Here is a 24103-nt window from a genome sequence, read left to right as displayed (position 1 = left end):
ATTTTGTTGCCTTTGAAGTGAAAGTTCGAAGTCTCATATCATGTAGTGTGCTGTCTCCTGTTATTCCACCATACAACTCTATAATAGCATTAAGACCAGCATTTTCAATTTCTTCTGTTGATTTTTTGTGAAGTTTTGAATACGGCAGCACTTTCTTTGAAGCTGCCTGATTTTCTAGCAATTTTATGGAGTCACGTTTTCCTAATCCAAATGGTTTGGAGGTGGTATCACATCTTAATACGGCGTGAGCAAATGAGATGTGAGAGCAGACGTCATTACCTAAAGCTTTTGCTAATTTCCTAATATCATACACAGTTATGTTTTTGGAAGATTTCTTAGGTTCTGGGCAAAGGAAAATATCAAATTGGTGAAAAATACCATGGCCATCAATTGTAATCTATTGTAATAATATTGTGATCAATATTATCAGCTGCATATTGAACGAATTTCGGAGGACTTTCAGAAGGTTCCACAAGGACAGGCATAGTATTTCCTCTTTCTGTGCAGCTGAACGTTCAAAACGAAGAACTTCTGAATAGGAGCTGCAGAATCCCATATGATTTACTGCTTCTACTACAAATCTCGAGCTTGTGTTGTCATGTAATTGAACTGCCAGCCCTAACTGCAACGGTGCGACTAAGACTCGTGCGCGCACAGCTTGCATAATTGCCTGTCCTATAGAAGCTACTTTTCTCTCTCTGTTGGTTTTATCAGTAATAAAAACTGATAATAAGAGCCTTAACGAATCAGGAATATAGCTCACATTATAGTCAACACTACTCATGTTTTCAATGGGTGGATATGTTTCTGGTTCTACAGGGATGTCTTTAATATCATTTCCTATTATTTCAGCAGCTGCCATAAGGAGATTGTCTCGATCCTCTTCAACATCTTCATGGCTATGATTGTGGTACTCTTGCAATACATGAGCAGCTGTACTTTTAAAAGTAACGGCATCCGCAGTCCCTGCAACTGTTCCTATGAAGATTTCATCTTCAAAATGCTCTTTGAGTTTTGGTTTCATATACTTCGAACTGTATGGTTCGCTATCTTCTGGCAGTAGTTCTCGCATTTTATCAACAAGTTCTTTAACAGTAGTTTGTTCTTCATCATTTTCCTCCATGTATTTAACTACTTGAAGAAAAGTCTCCTGGCAAACTAAGTCCTCTGGTCGACCTGAAGATATTGGAGGGTTATCAGTGAACTGCCTGGGAATGAATTTTCCAGTATAAAAATTAACGTAACGCTGTTTGTGGTAGCATGCATCTACAGCATTTAAATCAGACACATTTTGGACACGTCTCTTAACTTTGTCTGCCCATTCATCATTGCGTTGTTGCATTTTTGTAAAACTGATGATTTGAATTCAACTGTTCGCGCATTAAACCACGCATTTTTTTTCCTCTCCCTGAAGTATATACTTAACTCAGAAAAAAAATGTTTTTCTAAAATCAAACGGGGTTTCACATGACTGTAGAACACGAGAAGTTGTGGGATATGATTCTTTCTCCTGGAACGGAGTTTTCAAGTTAACAAAATGCGCTCTACATTTCTTGTGAACTTTCTGCCCAACACAAACGTGAAACTTAGATATTTTTCTCTCCTTGCATGTTTTTTGAATTCCAGTCACTCCTCTTTCAGTGAGTACAGATACATCGTCCTCTTCTTGAAACACTTTTCTACGTCCATTTTCACTGTATCTCACAGCAACTCGCAAGAACCTGTAACACATAAATGAAACATTTTTGATTTAACAAAAAAAAAAATAAAGTTACAAAACACAAACAATAGCAAACTTTTTATTTCAAAAGTTAATTGTAATATTTACGTTGCTTCACACTTTGTCATATAAGTCAATGAAAAAATTATACAAACTTTGTCTATCTGACCTATTCCGTGATTATTTGATATTATGGTCATCAGAAACAATTTTTGATGTTATTTTTTGACTTTCCCGTCCCTAAAAACATATAAAATGTTACCACACATGGGCATATAAACAGTTATACCCTATATATCAAATAATGGGTGGCCATTTTGAAAAATCCACCATATTGGATTAACGCGTCATGATCGAGTGGTAGACTTTTCACCATCGTTTTCTACGGAAAAATTTCAATAACAATCCACTCACATAAATTGTATTGCAATTAGTTCTAGGTTCCACAACAAATTGACTAGTGTACGTCTTCAAAAGCGCGTTCACAACCTCCAATCACCCTGCGCGTGCCCATCTCCTGTCTCCCTTCCGAGGCAAGTCAGCAACAATAGATCTCGCTGACGACAGCGCTTTGCGCTGCGTCGCCAGGTGAGACCTAAAAATGGCTGGTGGTGCTGTCAAAGGTTGGGGTGCCAAACACGAAGTGTGCGTATTCTTTGTTCCACCCTATGCCTCTTTAACCGCCACTCTCTAACTCTTGCAGGTTCTTTTCACACCTGGTTCACCTATTAGTCACAGATTTCTGTCTCTCATCCCCCTTTTTGTGTTTTTCACTTTCTTCCTCGAAAGTAATGTTCGTTGAAGAAAAATGAGTGCTGGTGGCCCTCACGGGGAAACACGGCTCAAATTGAGAACTGCTTCATGTCAATACTGTATACCAGTGACAGCGGCATCAATGATGTAATGTGTAATGACTTTAAAGATGCCATGAGTTCTATAATATGTGTCGTCTTACACTGTGCTGGACAGACACACGGGATATGGTTGATTTAGTGAATCATCACTGGTGAACTTCGGCAGTTTGGGGTTTTGCACTTTAACCAATAGGCACCTGCTGCTCGGCAGGATCGCCCCACATGGCAGGAAGGCGATGGTTCAATCCACCCAGCGCTTTGACACCAGGACCTCATGCTTTAGAAGGCACTACACCCCGCTGCCTGCACGTGGCACGGAGCACCGCGGTGCTCACACTGTGGGTTGTGACAGCAGAGACGCCCACCATTGCCTGCCATTGAGGTGCTCGGCGGACGGGGCCATTTGGGGGTGGGGCAGAGAGGGGCTGTGACTTTGTATAACCTATGTCGAGGAGTCTGGCGGCTCAGCATACCCAAGCTATGTCTGTTATTCTAATGTTCTCTAGGATATGAGTTGCAGATGTATGCACATGGCCTGCTGATATTTTCTGTGTGTTCATTTACTGAACACACAAGTTAATCGCATTGTAGCTGTTGTGGTATGTCCCCTAGGCGGGGAAGGAAGACTCTTCGCTAGAATTGCGCCTTTGATGAACTTTATTTAATGCAAGGGAGAGTGCCGGGGTCACTCTCGCACGTAGAGCCCTACATGCGGAAATGGCATCCACCGCTGTCGGCATTCCTCAGGCGTCACGTGGTGTGGAGCACTAGAGCGCTACACCACATATCTTCCCCCTTTAATAATACCATAATCACTTGACCTGTATGTAACCCATTGACCGAGTGCCAGGAGGTTAAGGTCCGGGCACTCATAACATACCAAGAGTATATAACTGTGATTGGGGGGGGGCAGGGGAAAAAAAGATAGAGGGGCACGGCTCAACCTACAAGGAATTACATGCCGTATTCTCTATATCTTGGTAGTACCACTGACCTGCCTGTGCCGGTGCGTGTAGTGGATACTTGTGTGGTGTGTGGGTCCATCGTGCATGATCCGGTGTCTTCTGTATTCCTCTGCTGGTTGCTATTGAGAGCTGCGGAGGTTTGTTGCATGGTGTCTAATTTACAGACATTGTGGCGTTCCTGAGGCCTAAGTTGACGTGTGGCCTCAGGGCTCCTCTGTTCTTGCATGTTGTCATTTTCATCTTCATTTTTTCTTGTTGTGCAGTTTCTCTGTATGTTTTGCTCTGGTCCGTCCTGCTCGGTGTCCGGCCCCAGCTGGTGTTTCCGGTGCTTGTTGATGGAACTTCCTTGTCCCATCCGATCACTTTGTTGCACTTGGCCATTCTGCTGTGGGACCATACTTTGCCATCGCTTAATAAGGCGGATCGCGAGTAAGTTTCTTGGACTTGCAGAGGCTCACTGAACTTGCTGTCGCCTTTCCTACGTAGTTGTGCCAACTTCACTCGGACCCATTCCCCCTTTTCCAACAAGACGTCTCTCATTCTGTCCTTCTTGTAGTGGTCTGTGTAGATTTTCTGGGCCTTCTCCAAGTTGCTTCCGACCACAGCTGGGGACCACTTGCTTTGTAGCGTCAGGTCCATCCAAACCGTGTTGTCTCGTGTGAAGAGGTCACGGCCACGAAGAATCTTAAAAGGACTGTATCCCGTCGTTGTGGGAGTTATGCGATAAGCCCATACGGTATGTCTGATTTCCGTCTCCCAATTCTTTCCAGCACTGATGGCTGCATGCACTAACCCCATGATCACGCGGTTGAAACTTTCCGTGAGGCCATTCCCGGCCAGGTGGTACACCGGGGTATGTTTGGTGACAATGCCATTCTGTTTCATGAAAGCTGTCCATTTCTCTGACGTAACCTGGGGGCCTTTTTCACACGTGATGGATTTCGGAATTCCCTCTCTCAAGAATGTGGCTGTCAGGAAGGCCAAGATCCTGTCCGTGTCCGCTTTCTTACACAGTTCCGCTTCTGCCACTTCGAGTATCGATCCATTAAAACAATGGTGTACTTGGGTACACCCCACGAGTCAAGAATGGGGCCCAGAACGTCGACCGACAACTCTTCCCTTGGGCTTGTGGGAGCGATGAACTTTCCCAGAGGCGGTCGCAGCATGGTCTGTGATTTGTCTGCGTTGTTGCACTGCCCACAGGCCCTCACATGCTTCTCCACCTGGTTGTCGACTGCAGGCCACCAAGAAGAGTGTTTTACACGACTTTGTCTTCACGATTCCTAAGTGGCCCTCGTGCAGGATCGTGAGTGGGCATTCTACCAATTGTTGTGGAGGAACCACTTTGTCCCCTCTTAAGAGGAATATGGCATTCTCACTGATAGACAGTTCCTCCCGCACTTCCCAAAAATTGCGGAGGTCAGCATCCAAGTGTCTCTTCTCTGGCCACTCTTGCATGACAAACTTTTTCACGCTCACCAAGTGGGGGTCCGTCTCGTACGCTGCTTTTCATTCTTGTGTACTTTTGACCTCTTTCTGATCATCTGTAAACGCTATCACGTACTCGTCCCAGTCGGAGTGGGTTGGCACTTCTTCCATTGCTGCCGATCTGCTGAGGTAATCTGCCACTTTATTCTTTTTGCCTGGTAAGTATTCGACATCATATACATAGTCCAACAATCGGAGGATCATTTTGGCAATGCGCGGTGTAGTGCTGGCATGGCCGCTGGAGGTAAGAACTTTGGCTAGCGACTTGTGGTCCGTCCTGAGGTTGAACTTCAAACCCCAGAGAAATTGCCAAACATTTTCCATCACCCAGACAGCCGCCATCATCTCCTTTTCTATGGTCACTGTACCTTCTGTGGACATTTGTGACAGGACGGCTCCCAGGCCCTTGTCGCTGGCGTCTGTGGTGAGGATGGAGAGGGCGGATTGGTCGAAACCGTGTAGAGGCACGGCCTCGCAAATATCCTGTTTGATTTGTAAGAATTCCCAGTTGGAGTCATCCGACCAGCTGAAGGCAGTTTTGTCTAAGTAACTGACGAAGGTGGTGTGTCTTGGTGGCAACATTTTTTACAAATTTTCTGTAGAACTCGGCCAATCCTAGGAATGAGCGAACTTCTTCTTTGTTCTGAGGAGTGGGTGCTGCCATATTTGCCTCAACATTGGCTCTCTTTGAAGAGATCCCCTAGTCGCTTATTTCATGGCCCAAGTATATGACGGAGTGAAGGCCAAACTTGCATTTCTCCCACTCTGCCGTGAGGCCGTTCTGCGACAGAATTTGTGGCGAGTTTCTCATCATGGTCTTGCTTGGTTGTTCTCATGATCAGGATGTCGTCCTGAAAGTATTACACACCACTGATGTCTTTGAATAGCCTGTGCATACGTTTCTGAAACACGGCCGCCGCGAAAGCCAGGCCAAATGGCATGCGTCGGAACCTGTAGTATCCAAATGGTGTGATGAAGGATGTTAGTTTCCTACTTGAGGGGTGCAGTGAGATTTGGTGATACGCTGCAGTGAGGTCCATGATCGAAAACCATTGGATTCCCTTGGTCTGGGCCAACCTTTCATTAATTTTGGGCAACAGGAATTTGTCCACTATGATGATTTTGTTCAGTTCCCTGAGGTCTATGCAGAGGCGCACCTTCCCCTTGGACTTGATTGCGACTAACAAGGGCGCCAACCATTCAGCGCTCTCGACTGGCTCGATCACACCATTGTCTTCCAGGCGCTGTAGTTCCATCTGCACTGCCTCCCTGCAGTTAAACGGTATGTTCCGTACTTTGTGGCATACTGGTGTGGCCCCTTCCTTGAGGCAAATTCTGTGCGTGAATTTGGCAAGCTTGCCTATGGTGCCACCGAACTCAAATGGAAAGTCATCCTTCAGTGTACCTCCCTCCGGTGTTGGTGGGTTGTCTGTAATGAGGACATGGTTTGCTCCTCCTGGGTTAAGTTGAATCCCTAATGCCCCTTGGTCGGCCCACCCCAACAGAGGGTCCTTTTTCCGCCACATACAGTTTCCCAACTGAGGTCCTCCCCTTGAACTCAAAGCGGAGTGGGCGGAACCCTACCATGGGGATCTTCTCTCCCGTGAAGATGACAGGGTGGTCGTCCGTGGGGTGTAAGTGAGCACCTATCATCATAGGTGCTCACTTACACCCCACGGACGACCACCATGAAGTGCCTCTCCCAAATATTGCACTGAATGATGGTATAGGGGGACCATGAGTCTGCCACCATGGATACCTGTATTCCCCCTATGGACAATAAGCAGGAGAGTTTCTTAGAACTGTAGCAATCAATACCCATAATCTGTTCATCTATGCATAGAATACTGTCCTCATCCGCTTCACCCTCCACCCCGTCAGTCAGAATCCTGCATAACACATTTTACTGAGTTGTTGCTAGGTTTACGTCTACACACTTTTCCAAAATGGCCCATCACCCCACAAAAGGAGCATTTAGCGTGAAATGCTGGACACCGTCTATCATTGGCCATGTGGACTTGACTCCCACACCTGTAGCAACTAGTCTTGTGATCGCCAGGTGCTTTGTGGGGTTCAACTACTTTCGGTGTGGGCTTCTTATTGTACTTGGGCCCCAACCGGGGTTGGGGTTTTGGCATTGTGTGCTTTAGTGTCTTGCACTCTGCATACTGTGGCCTTACTGTCACTGTCCTTTTTCGCCGCAGCTGCGCATCTTTTAGAAAGTTCTGCTTTCTTCACCATGGCAATTATCTCATTGAGGGGGGCATCTCCACTAACCCACAGCTTCTCCTGTATACTCGTCTTGACGGTGTGCATTATGATCTGGTCACGTACTAGATCATTGTGGAGGTGGCCAAATTTGCACGTGACCGCTAACCGCTTCAGCGCGGCCACGTAATCTTCAATCGACTCGGTGTCCGTTTGTTTCCTTTGGAAGAAATTATAACGGTCTATTGCAGTGCAGACCACTGGTTGGTAGTGACTGTCCAAATCTTCCAACGCATGTTGAAATACATTGTTGTCGTTGGGGGGGATCTAGTCTTTTTCACCATGTTATCATATACCCTCAGACCCTCCGGCCCAGGTTATGCAAAACTATATTTTTTCTAGAAAATGCCTCTTCCCCTTCGTCTTCCAGAGCAGACCAAGAGTTTAGGAAGTAACCCTTCCAGTCTTCCCACTTCATGGCAGGCTCCCCTGGTTTCGACAGGAAGGGGACTGGGTTGGTGAGGGAAAATGTCTGTGCACACATGCTGGTTGGATGATTGGGTCGGGGCCTGCGGGGTGTGGACCTGTGGATGCAGTACGGTGGCTAGCTGGATTGATGGACCGAACAATCCCAAGGCTGTAGACCATAGACTATGTGTATCTCTGGCCCTCTGCTCCAGGGGGTCTGGGGTTGGATCGGCGGGTACCTGTCACTCCTTGACCCTGCGGTGCCCGGCAGTATGCTCAGGGGATGTGTCAAGCTTGGGTGCAGCCGGAATGATCCCTGTAGGCGATCTACCCCTTGGACTTGCACTGGAGGACAGTCTGCTAGGCTGCACAAGGCTGTGAGGCGTAACGCTGGCAGGATGGGTTCCTTCTTGGAGGAGCGACTCACTAACAGGTCGGCGAGCTCCCACTGGCACTTACTGTGGGTGTGCAGGGTCACCAGGATCCGAATAGCAAGGCTGCTAGACGCAGGACACACGGTACAGTGCAGGGCTGCTGCGCTCTGGACTTATTATGTATTGCAGGGCTGATGAGCTCGAGATTCATTGTGCTCAACACACTGTCAGGCGTCGTTCTCCTGGACGTAGGCGCACTGGGACCCAGTAGGGGGCGCCTGGTATGCCCCATATCCCTCTGCCATGCTCTCCCTAAACTTTGCCGGTCCGTGCAAAGTGCCGAGGCACAATTCCACGTGCACGTGAGGTCAGCGTCGAAAAGCGCGACACGCGCACCACCCTCGTCTCCAATTTGTGGTATGTCCCGTAGGCGGGGAAGGAAGACTCTTCGCTAGAATTGCGCCTTTGATTAACTTTATTTAACACAAGGGAGAGCGCCGGGGTCACTCTCGCACGTAGAGCCCTCCGTGCGGAAATGGCGTCTGCCACTCCCGGCATTTTTCAGGCATCACGTGGTGCGGAGCACTAGAGCGCTACACCACAGCTGTATGTACACGCGTACATATTTGTACATCCATATGGCTGCAAACCAGGCGAGCGATGTAAGTGTATTAAACATGTATTTTAACAGCGTGCTTTGGGTTGACTTGTTAGGGCCACAGCTGCCTACATTAGGAATGGGAGAACCTGGTTCAATTCTCGGCGTCCTCGACATCCTGTGAGTCTGGGCAAATTACCTAGTATCACCGTGCCTTGAAAAACAAGCATTAGTAATGCAAGAGGTCTCGCATTTTTTTTTTATTTAGAGCTGTTGGCGTTGTAAATTGATACATCTTTGACCCTTGTCTTATGGAGTGGATGTATGTGGTTTGAGAATTGGAATTGTTAGTTGTGTAATAGTGTGTCATGGAATTGTGTAGTGTGGAGTGAATTTGTTTAGTGTAAATATGTGGCATGGTGTGCAGTGGAATTATGTGTATGGTAATTATGTGATGTAGAGCGCAGTGGTGTAGAGTAAAGTTGTGATGAGTATAGTGGCATAGAGTGGCGCTGCGCATATTGCAATGGAACATAGGGCAGGGAGTGGACACAGACTGAGGGCAAGTGGAACATTTCCTTGTACTGCCGGCAGTAATGGAAGCCAGCTGGTGGGTGTTAGAGTAGAAAGTGGGATCCTGAACTGCATGAAGCGCTCAGCAGTGTGTTTGTTCCAGCCATTTGTACACTTATGTGGAAGAGTGCGGCAGCTCTGATGCTGCAGTTTTATGTCCGCAGACCGGGGTAAACAAAGACAATCACCTGTGGAAGATGTAAGTTGGCAACTGAATCGAATGAATTGATAAAGAAAAAACTCAAAGAAGACAATTGTTTTGGCAGGTTTCATTGTGAAACTGGAAAATATTTCGACTTTAACGTTGCATATGGAGCTCCATTGCCTGAATTGTATTTTAGGGTCCCTTTGAGGTCCTATGAAAATCCCCATATGCAGCAGGGTGTCCGGTTTGGCACCACTGTGCTATAATCTGGAGGTAATATTAAAGGACGGGACATTTTACAGGGTCAGCATAAGACTTTTTAGTGGCAAACAAGTGCAGTATACTCCAACCCTCCTTTCAATCACTCCGCTTCAGTACCTGATTCCTTAGGAACTGGTGTTCAAACACCTAAACATTCCTCATGCATCCTGAAGACTTGTTGTATCATCTTCTATTGGCTTTGGCACACCCACTGATTGCCATTGGTTGTTATCTGTGTCCTTTAGAAATGTTGGCTTGTTATTGGTGTATTTATTGAAATGCCCCTCCTTTGTGTGCTTGGCTCCATCCCTGGCAATTTCACTAAGAGAATATTTTTGTTGGCCATCGCAGTGTTACGGAGTGCGAGTTGTGTGTCTCTCCTATTGTCTGGAGAAGCTAACAGCTTTGTTAAAATAACCGATGATACAATCAAGGGAGAGAGAGAGAAAAAACTGTGGACTAGTTCACTTCCCCTGGTACTATAGGTAAATATCAATGAGAACTAGCTAGTGGATAAAAGCTAGATATCCATGTCTGGGAGAAAAACACTTGGTTTTTTATGAAGACCCTCATCCACCGACCTAATTGGTGGCAAGCATCATCATCGGGTCCCAAAGAAGGTGCCGGGTGCACCTCGGGTGTGCTTCGATGCCTGACTACAGCGGAGCGGGTTTTGTAAAGTGAGACTGCAGTGAAGGGAAAGAGTGTAGGTTAAAAACTGTCCAATGGGTCCCGAAAAGTTACAGAAATTTAATGGTGGGCCCTGGCAGTATTAAAAACGAGAGGGCGGATATATGTGGAGATTGGGTTATGTCTCTAATATCCTGTGAGGTCTACATGTTTCAGTCAGGTGCGCAGAGTGTGGGAGAATGGGCATCGAGAAGGAGTGTGTAGAGGCAAGAACTGAGGTATTTCAAGAAGTGTGGGTAAGTAATGTAGGAGAGAAAAGCCTTCAATGTGTTCCCCTGAGTGGCATTCTACAAAGCCACAAATACATAGGAAAGTCTGTGTCGTTAAGGCACTTTAACGCTGGTCTAATTGTTAATGGGACTGTGCATGCATGTGGCATTTAATGCCAGTCACCCTGCAGCAAAGATGACAACGTGTAACCGGCCTTTTGGATTGGAATGTAATCTACAGCAGTGTCCTTGGATATGTCCCTCCCAGCCTCCGTTGAACAGAGATTTCAAGGCTGCTTTATGCTTGTTAATGCTATTGGGAATCCATAAATAGGTCAGCACTTTGAACTGAAAGCCCATTTAAGGCACTGATAGATGTGAACTACATAATGTACCATTCACTCCATTCTGTTCTAGCATCACTTTCAGCGCCTGTAGTCTTGTGCGCACGAGGGATTCTTCAGACCAGAATGTTATGGTTTGTAATTGCTCGCTCAATGTAAGCAGTGCATGCGGTCAAAGAGAGGGAGCCAATGAAAACCCTGCTTAGCTCCCTCCCTGTTTCGATTAGTCTGCAATGAAGATGGCACGTGCGGGACACAGCAGGAGAGAGGCTCGGTCTGTCATAGTCCTGAGGTCGATAACTCAAATACCTTGGATCTGGGTAAAAGTGAAATCCGTTATTCGCCGCGCTGTCGGATGGGAACATTGTGCTGAAAAGCACCCCATGAGCAGAACTCGGAGCTGAATCGTCAGCCAGGACACATGTGCAGCTCTCTTTGTTATTTAAAGGACATACCAGGCTCTTGACAAACATTTCTTTACGGGTTTTAATTACAAACTAGCACAGCGCTACAGCATGCAATCAGCACGATTGCCGAAGAATAGGCAGTGATTTTAATTATAGGTTGAAGACAATGGCTGCCCATGGATGCCGTTCAGTCGCAGTAGCTTAGTGTTTGTGCGCCTTACACAGCTGGCATATGTGCACTGTGCATTATGCCTGCTTGAAAAGGTATGCTCATAATAGGACAAAAGGCCCGGAATCTCTGGCTAACATTGCGGCAACGCTGCGTTAAAATCAGCAGTCCAGTATTGCGCAGATATATATATTTTTTAAAAAGAGCACAAAGTCAGATTTAGCTAGCATCGCATTGTGATGTCATTCACATTGCATGCACTGAAGACTCAGTTTTAGTACAACACGAGGCATTTCATGACAGTGCAAATCCAACCCAGCAGCTGCTTGAGTGACGTGTATTTGAGGTGAATCAGCGAAAGAAAACAAACACGCGCGCGCGACTCGCGCTAAAGAAGGAGGCGGGAGGGAAGACGGGAGGGGGTCTGTGCTCGTTTCCCTTCCGGGAACGAGCAGGGGCACCATATGTTTGTAAGTTAATTACAAACGTATGGTGTCAAAGCTCGCTCCCGAAAGGGAATCGCCACACGTGCACGCGTTGCCATTAAAAGCAATGCAACGCGTGCACGTTTTTGGCTGAAAAGGCGCATCGATAGCTAAAGGTCTTTCTCCTATGCAGCGCATGCGTGCTGCATAGGCGAGACCTCAAAATCTACTCAAGCAGCAGAAAAGGAAAGCACGGAACGCTTGCTGTGTGTATGGTGCCGTTCACAATGATTTCATAGTGCGGACTGTGCAATCACCGAAAATTGAATTTTTCTATTGTACTCCGCTGTGTGCAGAGCTCCGCGTAGTGCAGAGGAGTTTATTTTGCACTTTGCGGAGTTCCGGGTAGAGCAATTCCGCTAACTCCGCCCAGGGTTAATATAAATGTAAATAAACAATCCTGTAACACCAGAATATCAAACGCACAATGAATTTTCATACGTCTTTCTTTTTTGGTATAAATACCTACATTTTCAAAATCCAGATATGAGTTTTTTCTAAAATATTATTCTCTCATGAAATCCTTCACTGGTTTCCTAGAACACAAGAAGTAATTACAATGGTTATTCCCAACATTCAGATACCAGTTGCACAATTCAAATGTCTGTTAATCATTAACCCAACAATTTACGAGTCCGTAACTACTTTTGTTAATCTTTCTGTTCACTTTGATTAATTCAGAATGCAATCTTTTCCAATACTCCAAAACTTGTGAAAGAAAGAACCGAGCACAAAAGTTCTTACTACTAAAGTTGAAATTATAATGTTCCAAATTTCTTTAAGTAATCCGATGAGATCCTTATTAAAGAATGTTTGTCTTTTAAAATAAATGAAATAACTCGCCAGGAATCGCTGACTGAAGATGAGATTTTAATGCGAGCTATTGACGTTTTTTATTCAGGTCTTTATTTGCTTCCTTTATAGATTCCGGAATTCTCAGAAGGAGGATGGAACGACGGAAGGGACTCGCTGCAAACAGAGCCAGCCACAGAAGGTCATCAGATGGGGAAGACTGCTGTGATGGTGTTGCAGACAAAGAACCCGACGCTGGAGAACGCAAGCTGGTTCACAGACCGGAAACAGGTAAGTGACTGGAGCAGACCAGACTAAGCACATCTCAAAGGGCTGGGAGTGGCTTAAATAGTTTTTGGTTGCCAAGCAGTCAATGGAAGCAATGTGCTGACTCCTGCATATGCAGATCACATTTGTCGGTGAACATGTGCTCATGTTTTGACAGTTTGACATGTGCGCAAATGGGCAGAACAGGCCACTGAAGGTCTAAATACTATTTGTCACGGTACATGGGCCTCTGTTCATTTTGTTTTAGAAAGAGGAGAGGGAGAAACCTTTGGGGGTGAGAAAATGGAGGGGGGGATGAGACAAGGAACATGTCCTTCTCAAACTCTTGATCTGCCGGCCCTCTAAATCATGCACATTCAGCATAGGGAGAGAGCCTGACAATTACCTTTCCCAGACTGTGCGCCATGGTTCCCTGGGGAGCTGTCATATCTAGCCAGGGGAGCCACGCACCAAGCACTTTAATGCATTTAATGTTGAAGGGTTTGTTGGTTTCAGTTAAACTAACTAGACTTAAACGCATGATGTTGATGATTTGTAAGTAATATGCCTAAAGCTGTAAATGTAGGGCTTAATTGATGGCAGGTCGAAGGAGATGGCCTCCATATTACACTGGATCCCCATGTTCCAACACTCCCAAATTAAGCTGAAGAAGCCTGAATTATTTTGTTAGACTCGTTAATAGTTTTTTTTTTTTCTCAAATGCATTTTACACCAATATAAGTTATCAGGAAAGTGCAGTTGTCCTGTCTGTTAAACACACTGAGTATTATTAAGTATTGACATTTGTACTTGAATCATAGGTACTTCCAGTACACACACATTTCCAGACAGATCTGCTCTTTCCTTGAGTACAGGGAAGTAAAACACCCTAACGCTGTGGTGGCTCCGGGTGCTAATGGATGGGGTGCGATAGTCATATCAATAGTAGATAGACGACTTATGGTGCTACGTGATGACCTGGTTTGTTTGGGGGGGGGGGCAATACGGCTGTTGGGCGCTATTCACCAGTTTGGCAATAGTTTTATTTTAGGATAGAATATAAGGAAAAAAGGAGTCCTCAATATCCTCCTTGACACTGTGATACACTCACACCGTTCTAACGCCGTCGTACCCCCGGGTTGACGGCACTGGGCTGTGTGCTTAATAACGAACTGCAAAGTACATCCTCCGCGGCCGGCCCGAAGGGTTGTAGGCTGTAAGCTGTGTATTGTGTGAGTTTGCAATAAAGGTCTTGTTTAAAAAAAAAAAAAAAAAAAAAAAAAAAAAACTGCAGCAGAGGTATAGCAAGATATTGAAATACAGGGAAAAAAAAAAACTGTATGATAGAATTCATAAAGTCAATATTTGAAAATCCAAAAAGGAAGGAGAAGCAAAATGAGAAAAAGAAAAAAAAAAAAAGAGTTCTTGAAGTGTAGAAATAAGAGGCCATGACAGCTCTGGAGATTTATGGAAGCCCAATAACTCAGAAGCACTGTGATATGCAATGGGCTTCAAAAAGTCATCTGCACCTCTCCAAGCAAAGAGGCTCACCATCCAATTCAGCAAGTTGAAAGAAAAGACCTAGTCATCATAATCTTCTGCAAGCAGGAGCATGTCAGGGCAACTTGGATTATATTAAATGATAGTCTGGTGCAAGAGGTGCTGCGTATGAGTGCATGTACTCTGTCTCCCCCTTATTGCATTATGAAACGCATCCATCAAGCTTGAGTCTCTGGAATAGTCCTTGTCATGAGCCAGCAATGTTCGCAGCAACAGTTAATAATCCTGGGGATTGCGTGAAGTAGTAGAGCGGCAGACATGCAGGTCGCATTCAAAGAAACACCGGAGACAGTAGAAGACAGGTTGCACGCAGGTGAAATACACGTACCAGAAATTCCGCCTATACCTGATGCCAAATATCGCCAACGGCAAGCATTAAAAAAGTTGTAGCATCCATTCATGGTACAGCTGCAATTTATGTGAATGGGGTTGGAGCACAGCACGGGCAGCCATTTCGTAGCCGGAGCTAAAGAACGAGCACTGCGCAAACCAGCAACAGCAGCAAGGGCACCCGCCAAATGCTCTTGCAAAATGAGAATGAATGAAATCTCGTTCTACTATAAAAATAGTCTGATAAGAGATAACAAGTAGCGCTTTGACTTTGTGTTTGGTATTAAAATCTGTTTTCAAAATTGGAATGGGAGGCCACAGCAAACTATCTCCAAAGGCATGTGGGGGAAGACAGAAGACATTGGTACTACATGTTACATGTTGTGAAAGAGTTGGTATGTACGGGACGCCTGCTTGTAGGGAATAGCGGTTGTGGTTATTTGGAAGAAGATAAATGCTTTAGAAAAGCAGACTGAGTGAGAGAATAACAGCAGCTACTGGAGTTTGTTTGAAAAAAGTTTCAATTAGGGACAAAGTTACAATTTCCGTTTAATTTAACTTGTGTACAAACTAGATAATAAACGGAACAAACAGTGTGGTTCTGTGTTAGGAAAAATTACTTGTGTTTCTTCTGACACCAAATGCGAAACCAAGGAATCTAATTCATGAATAAAAGTAGTTTCAAGGTAGCTAAATGTATGAACTGGGTAATGTTTTATACAATCATGGAGGTTGTGCTTTACAGACATGAATTAATCAGACATTAGCAACACAGTTATGCAAACCCCACGTTTCTATTCTTGTACTTAATAAGTCAGGTAGTACGAAAGAAGTCATCGATTCCCTCAAGTACTACCCATGCATTCCTACAATGACCCCCAAAATTACTCTCAAAGTCATCTTTTTACTCAGGCAGTTTCCATACAGTATTGTAAAGAGGTAGATAATATCTTTTTACTGATGTAGTCACTTAGGCAGTAGCCATGGACTTGTAGAATCAAGTAGGCAGTACTAGCAGACAAGTTAAATCAATCATGGATTACTTATGCAGTTATGGAATGAGCGAGGGAGTACTTTTGCACTCAAGCATTTACTGAGGCACTATGTATGCATAGATGAATTTCTTGAAGTACTATCTATGAACTTATCTATTCTGTGATTTAGAATGAAAAAAAATGTCCAATTATTTTGGCAATACACTGCTACTCTTAGAAACTGTGAGGCAGTACTGTTACAGACATTTTTTCACTACAGGAGTATGTATGTATTTATGTAATCTGCAACACAGTTTAGTTGTAGTCAGAGAATGAGTTACAGTAGTACAAAAGAGCGTATGCAATCGCTTAATAACGGTTCATGTGCCTTTCATATTTTTTAAAGTAATTATGGATAGTTGGATATATGAAATAATAGATTGAACATTTTTCTCTTAAATTTGTTTTTAATTTGTAAATTAAACAAATACAAATTTCAATGATACATAAGTGTAGTGTGTTATGTTGAATGAATTATATAGTGTTGTGTCTAAGGTAGTGGGATGAATTGGGGTCCAAAATCGGTCCGGAGAACATAAAGGAAATGGTCCAAGGTTGCAGATTGTTCCTTGTTGGAAAATATTTGGTGGGGCGGGGGAGTTTTAGAAGAGACATGTTTTATTAATTTCAGGGAGATAGCAAAAAGTTAGATTTTGACAGGACAGTTGGTGCATGGGTTTGCTCATACTTGTGAATATAAGTGAAGGTAGTTGTTAGGCTTCCTGCTCGTGGTGAATTAGCATATATTACAGGGCCAGCAGATGGAGAGACTGGAAATGATACGTCCCTTGACCCCCACACGCACCACCCTCCTGCCCCTACTGACGCTTTCTGTCCTCCGTTTTGTAAAAGAAAGGTAACGGAGGTTCATCTACATTAAAAGATTCCAGTTAGGTGCTCACTGGGCTGCTGGTGGCATCTGATCAGCATAAAAAAGTTGCAATTGCTTTCAGTGGTATACATAAAAGCTGCACACTATTGCAAGTTACATTGTGGCCTATTGTATATTGCTCTAGTGTTTGTTTTAACGTTTTGAGTTTGCTGAGGTATGTGTATTCTTCCACATGTATTTTCAGACATGTTATGCATCGGAAGATCCGATACGTATAAAACACAAGTATACATCTGTTTGTGTTTCTTTAAGTATGATGCCACTAAGAAAAGGCACAGAGAGATGCATGTATGCTTTCAGTAATATGGTGAGATTTTGAAGTGTGACATGGAATGGGTTTCTGCTTTGGATTTTGGTAGGCACAACACTGTTAGTAGTTGTGGTGAGTAGTGAAGGTGCAAAAGAGAAATGAGGTCCAAGACATAGAGGGAAAGGGATTACTGATTATGGTAGTTTGTATGAGTTTTTGGGAAGGTATAGTTGAAGTTGGCTATATTTTTTAAGTATGTTCATGAAATGAGGAATGCAGTTTTTGATGTTGAAAGGATTGCATGGTGTTGTGAGTGAGGTACAGGGTTAATTTAAAATCCAAAATGGGCCTTGTCAATATAAGAGAAATGGCCTTTGTCGGAAGATACAGGGGTGGGGGGGGGCTTCTTTACAAGCGATATGAATGTCTGGGAGATAAAAAAGAAATGGAAATGTCCCATGCACATTTTGGGTACAGATTTTTCACACTGGTGAAGTACATGTGAATATTAGTCAGTGGTTCCGAAATGTTTTCAACCCGTGGCTCCCTTGATCCATTCAAAACACTTTAGCACCTCCTTCGGTGTTAATACACGATGCACAGCCATATTATGGAATTAATCCAATCAATCAAAAATTGCTTCTGCTTTTCTTTTCAGTTTATCCATATTTTTACTCCATTTCTTTTTCGCTTTTTTACTTTTCATTCAATCCATTTTACTCATTCCAAAGAAACGTAGGAGGCATACTGGTTTCCACATCCCACATATTTATTAAAATCACCCAATGCATTTCGGGAACCAAATCCCTTCGTCAGGGGTATCTAAAATGCAAAATGTATGTGTATAAGTGCCAATTAACTCCATCATTACTAATTTAGTCAATAAAACAACATTATCATATGCACCCCCATTACAGCTACCCATTGCATCTAACTATCTGACTTAATCATCATGGCAATAAACGATTTTGCTGTTAAACATGACATTCCTTAGAAAAGGTTAAACTATCAACCATGTTATGCGTTAATTATTTTTACACCTAAACTTTAATAGGCCTTTCACTATAACGCGTAAACATACGCTTACCGTGGCACAAGGAAAATCCCATGTTTAAAATGATGCAAGCTCATATGATAATGTTGTTTTATTGACTAAATTAGTAATGATGGAGTTAATTGGCACTTATACACATAAATTTTGCGTTTTAGATACCCCTGATGAAGGGATTTGGTTCCCGAAATGCATTGGGTGATTTTAATAAATATGTGGCATGTGGAAACCAGTATGCCTCCTACGTTTCTTTGGAATGAGTAAAATGGATTGAGTAAAAAAGCGAAAAAGAAATGGAGTAAAAATATGGATAAACTGAAAAGAAAAGCAGAAGCAATTTTTGATTGATTGGATTCATTCCATAATATGGCTGTGCATCGTGTATTAACACCGAAGGAGGTGCTAAAGTGTTTTGTTTTGTTGTCACGCGCAACTGGACGGAGCGCGAATCATGTTTGCACGCCAAAATGATTTAATAGAGTACATGACTTGAAGTTTTGAATACGTTGGTGTGCATCTTACTACTTTATTGATGTTCCCTTGATCCATTGCCTGTGGCTCCACACTGTTACTTTTTTGGGAGGGTAGGATGGATGGTAGCCTGGCCTCGGGAGTGCTTGCATTTTTCTCCCTGAACATAATTGGGATGAACCTGATGAAGGTATTATAATCATATATGGAAATTCTTAGTTACACTTCTTTGCCCATGCCTTTTTTTAGAGTATGACCTCAAACTTTTTTATCACACTTACTATGCTAGATAACAACCCTATGCATGTAGGCCCCATTGCCACTGTTTCTGCGCTTGACGAACATTTGCATGCACTTCCATTTCTATCTATGTCATACGTGTCAACACTATTCAATTATCAAGAGGAGAGGGAGGATTAGATAACTAGTCCTGATCTCCACATTATATATGTATCATCAAGAAGAACTAGTTTCAGTGTACGTGATAAAGAGGGGCTGTATGTTTAAGTTAAAAAGAAAAAGATTTTTTCTTTTTTATGAAGCCCTCACCCACCAACCTAGTTGGTGGCATGCTTCATCATCAGGCCCACCTGGTCACGCCAGTGTGTCCCTGGTGTGCTACAATACCTGTTTACACTGAACCACGTATTTTACTGAGTGTGCAGTGAGGTGGTGTGAAAGTGACATTTAAAAACTGTACAGTGGTTCCATTACCCACAGGGGTTTGTTAATGTTTGGGCCACTGGCAGTAGTAAAAGCAAGGTGGTGGATGTGGGTGGAGTAAAGATTAAGAACTCCTACATCCAACAAACGGTCTACATGTTTCAGCCAGGCCTTGTGTATGTACTGGCTTTCCTCAGGACCTTAAAGTGAAAGTGTGGGATCTAAACTTAAGTGTAGTATTAGACCAAAAAATGTGATGCACACTCTCAGGTGCACTAAGTGTAAGAGGGGGATTCCCTCTCAGAGATTTCCTGTAAGGCAAAGACATGGAAGCAAGAACGAACAAAAACATACAGACGAACATACAAATATTTGTGAAATTTAGCGATTTTGCTGAAAATCATGTACATAGTGATACTGCCGCGGTGACCTGCAAGGATGCGGAAAGAACGGCGGTGTAATGTCCAGGTGAAGGCAATATGTGGCATTTACCGAGTTATGTGTTACTGTGTTAACGGTTGTGCATCTCGGCGGGTAACTGTGCTATAATTCTTACATTTACGATTAGCAGGGAACGCCTCATGAGATCCTGGCAGGGGTTTCAGGCTGTTGGTTAAATTACATGTCAGCTCTGCACCCTTGTGAAAACCTAGTTGGCTTCTGCGGGTCTCCGTCGGTAGTACGGCCATGTCTGTTGCATCCTTAAATATGCCCCATGATTGGCCGGTATGGCAGGTGTGCTCAATTCCCACTGGGTTCTGTGAACGAGAGGGGAGGGGGAGAAGGACATGGACGACAGACTAACAGGACTCCTCGTGATGAATGTGGCCGTCTGAGATGACGTGGGGCGGATGCGCCCGGTCAAGGCCGTTCGGCGTATTTCACCTGGTCGGAGCATTAGTGTGTAAGGAAGCCCTATATAGAGGCAGTGACTGAGAAAAAAGCATAGGGGAATAAAACCCTTGGGAGTAGTATTTCTGGAGGCAGAGTGGTTGGCATTGTGTGCATGTCAATCATGCATATCGTCCGGCAAGGTTGACTGGGACTAAGGGTGTTATATGCCTCTTGGGACGGGGGAACAAGGTGCGGTATTGGGCGCACAGTGTCTGAAGGGGTCAATGCATCACACGTTTAGTGGGGAATGGAATTTGATGCCCCTGTGTCCAGTTAGGGTGACTGGGACTAGGAATGTGATATGCCCTCTTGGGACGGGGGAACAAGGTTCTGTGCTGGGCGTGCAGTGTCTTAAGGGATCAAATGCGTCATACATTTAGTCGGGAATGGATCTTCATGCCCCTGTGTCCAGTGTATATAGGGGGCCAAGTAGAGCTGGGGGATCTACCATGCTTTTCATGATCCCGACTCACCACCTCTTGTTTAGGTAGTTACTGGTCAATAGTTAAGGCTGTGCCAAGGGATACAGTTGTTTAAACCATGTAGCTGGGTGGATAGGCGTTAAATCCACCGTTGTTCCTTGTTGACTAGGAACTTTTCATTGTTACTGTTGTTATAGTCAAAGTGTTCGATCACTGTCCAGGACATGTCATTTGTAGTGTGTCCCAGTTGGAAGTAGTGACCTGTTAAGCGACTGATGTTTTTCTTACACTGGATTGTGCTGCGGTGCTCTACTATTCTAGTCCTGATTTTGCGTGTCGTCATGCCCGCATTGCGTATGCCGCATGGACATTCAATCAGATAGACCACGTTTGTAGAGTTGCAGTTGGTGTGTCGTAACTGCTTCCAGGTAGCTCCAGGTCGAGTGTTTTGGATGGGCGTGTGAGATGGCACACGCTGCAATTGTTGCATGGGTAGTGTCCTGTGACATTGGGAAAACCCCAGCTGTTCAGTACAGTGTTTTCGGTTGGTTTTCGTGATGGTCTGGGCCGTGTGGATACTAGTCGATCCTTGAGGTTGCTGGCACGCTTGTAGGCAAAGAATGGAGGTTCCCAGTTTCTGCTGCCTGAGTCAAGGATCCGCCAGTGCTTGTGGATGATGTGGTGGTTTTCAGAACACCATCCTCTGCTGTTATATTGAGGTCCAGAAATGCCAGGGTCGTAGGGCTTGATGAGCACGTTAATCTTAAGTATGGGTCCCTTTCATTAAGCCACAAGAGGAACTTAGTCAACGATGCTGTGGTGCCTTTCCAGATCATGTAGATATCGTCAATGTAACGACGCCACACTTGAATGTTGGGAGTGTGTGGGTTGCTGGGGATGGATATGTGTATCCGTTCAAAATGGTGGACGTAAAGTCCTGCCACGCTGGGGGCAAAAACGCTCCCCATGGAGGTACCATTGGTTTGGAGGTAGAACCGCCCCTCATATTTGGAATAGTTTTCCTTTAAGGCCAGAGTTGCATAGTTGAGGATATATTCTCTGGGTGTATGGTATTCCCAGGGTGTGTCCATAAGGATGTAATGCAGGACCTGTAAGGTGGCGTCCTGTGGCAGACTCTTCTAGAGACTTTCGATGTCCAACCCCACTAGTAGTTGGGAAGTGGGGTCAAAGGTCAGATCATTGATGACGTTGAGGAGATGTTTAGTGTCTTTGATGTATGTGGTTGTCCTCTGCACCAGGGAGTTCTGGAAGAAATCGCAGCATCTGGACAGAGGCTCTAGAAGGGAGCCAATTCCTGACACAATTGGGCGCCCCGGTGGGGGTCTTGCTTCCTTGTGAATCTTTGGTACAGTGTAAAAGTATGGCACTTTCGCGTTTTTGGTGCACAGGTAATCCGCTTCCTGCTTTGAAATCTGTCAAGCCTCTTCTTCTTGCTCGTCTAGGGATTGGATGGTTGATTGCAGGGTCTTGGTTGGGTCCGTCTTTAGAAGTTTGTGATTCCGTGTGTCACTCGGGAGTCTGCAGCATTCATTGTGGTAGTCTGTTTTATCTTGTAGGACAATGCCTCCGCCCTTATCCGCCTGTTTTATGATCAATGTGGGGTTATCCTGCAGTTTAAGGATGACCTCCCTATCTTCTTTGAAGAGGTTGCTGAAGGTTTCAGTTTTTTCCATGTTTTCTATGTCATGGTAGACTGCTTGTTCAAATGTAGTGATTTCTGCTGGGGTGCTGGCAGGTGGAGGCATGAAGGTGGATTTTAGTTTCAAGCCTGTTTCATTGGTCTTGATGTCATTTTGGTCATCACTTGTTTTTTCTTTCTCAAAAAAGGCTTTGAGCTTGAGTTTTCTAAAAAAAAAACTCTGCTAGTTCCGCATGAAGTTTGAATTTATTCAGTTTGGTAGTAGGGACGAACAAAAGACCCTTATTGAGTACAGTTTCTTCTTTTTGTGACAGTGGAGTGCTTGACAGGTTGAAGACCAGTGTGGGTTGACACCTGTCTCAGCAGGGTGACCCATGATTTTTTAAACCACATACAGCTTTATTTTTGCTGTCTCCTCAGTAAAATTGGCTCCAAATAGATTCAAGTAATATAAATTCCTCTTATTTTTTTAAAACCTTTCTCTTTCTTGCTTCCAAATTTTGGCATTATGCCCTATATGGTGTTTTTTTTTCCCTGTACTCCGGGAGAGAACAGACCTGTCTGGAAATGTGTGTGTGCTCTGTACGAAATGTGTACTGGAAGTACCTATGATTCAATTACAAATGTCAATACTTAATAATACTTAGTGTTTAATAGACAGGACAACTGTACTGTCCTGATAACTTACATTGGTGTAAAATGCATTTGGAAACAAAATGAAACTATTAACGAGTCTAACAAAATAATTCAGGGATCTACAGCTTCATTTGGGAGTGTTTGAATGTGGGGATCCAGTAAAATATGGAGGTCATTTCCTTTGACGTGCCATCTATTAAGCACTACATTTATAGCTTTAGGCATGTCACTTACAAATCATCAACATCATGCGTTAAAGTTAATTAGTTTAACTGAAACCAAGAGACTCTTCAACATTAAATGCATTAAGCTGCTTGGTGCGCGGCTCCACTGGCTTTTGATGGCTCCCCAGGGAACCATGGCTCACAGTTTGGGAACCACAGACTTATATTCACATGTACTTCACCATGAACAAATCCATACACAAAATATGCAGTTAACATTTCCATTTCTTTTTTATCTCCCTGACATTCATAAAATGTATCTCTTTTAAGCAAACAGCCCCGCCCCCCTGTATTTTCTGACAAGGTACAATCTACAAACATCCCTATTTCTCTTACAATTACTGGGCCAATTTTCGATCCTAATTCAACCCTATACCTTAGTCACAACACCATGCAGTCCTTTCAACATAAAAGACTGCATTCCTCATTTCACAAAGAACTTAAATATTTTATTTATTTATTTATTTTATTTTCTAAGTTGTATATAGTGCTAGCTAGACCGGGGGTATCAGAGTGCTTTACATACATAGGTGCATAACATACCATGACAGATGGATGCATACAGATAAAAGCCGAACATTATAAGTAGTCGTACATTGCATAGCAGGACATAACGGTGCATGACGATATAAGCAACCCATTATAATTTGGCATGCAGTGAAGGATAGAGGGGGAGCTCACGAGGTTGAAAACAGTCCAATCTCCACTTATCCATGATGGACAAATAAGCAGGGAGTCAACTAGGTTATTGGAGTCTTGGTTCGTTGACTATGATGGAAGGTATTTCTTGAGGAGAATGAGTTTCAGGTCCCTCTTGAAGCACGGGAAGGAGGGGATGCATCTGAGGTCAATCGGAAGTGAGTTCCATATCCTGGGTATTTTACCAGAAAAGGATCAGGACTGAGTGGCTGTCTCTTTGTATTTTGGAGGGATGAGAAGAAATGAGTTTGAACTTCTCAGGGATCTGGATCTTCCAGCTTTGACCAGTTTGCTGTTCAC

General features: G+C 44.1%; 1 protein-coding gene across 2 annotated transcripts in view; it reads left to right on the top strand.

Annotated features, from left to right (window-relative positions):
- Window positions 1-24103, top strand: part of LOC146830166 (uncharacterized) — a 208110-nt gene that overhangs the window by 12306 nt on the left and 171701 nt on the right. The window contains exon 2 of one of the 2 annotated variants that reach the window (XM_085604410.1): window positions 12883-13041. The exons of the other annotated variant lie outside the window; for it this stretch is intronic. Coding sequence (XP_085460536.1) covers window positions 12883-13041 — 159 coding nt within the window. The remainder of the gene's footprint in view (window positions 1-12882; window positions 13042-24103) is intronic. 2 annotated transcript variants of the gene reach the window in all.

Source organism: Triturus cristatus, chromosome 5_1 (assembly GCF_964204655.1).
Source record: "Triturus cristatus chromosome 5_1, aTriCri1.1, whole genome shotgun sequence".
NCBI classification, from domain to species: Eukaryota; Metazoa; Chordata; class Amphibia; order Caudata; family Salamandridae; genus Triturus; species Triturus cristatus.
This window is presented reverse-complemented; position numbering and strand designations above follow the sequence as displayed.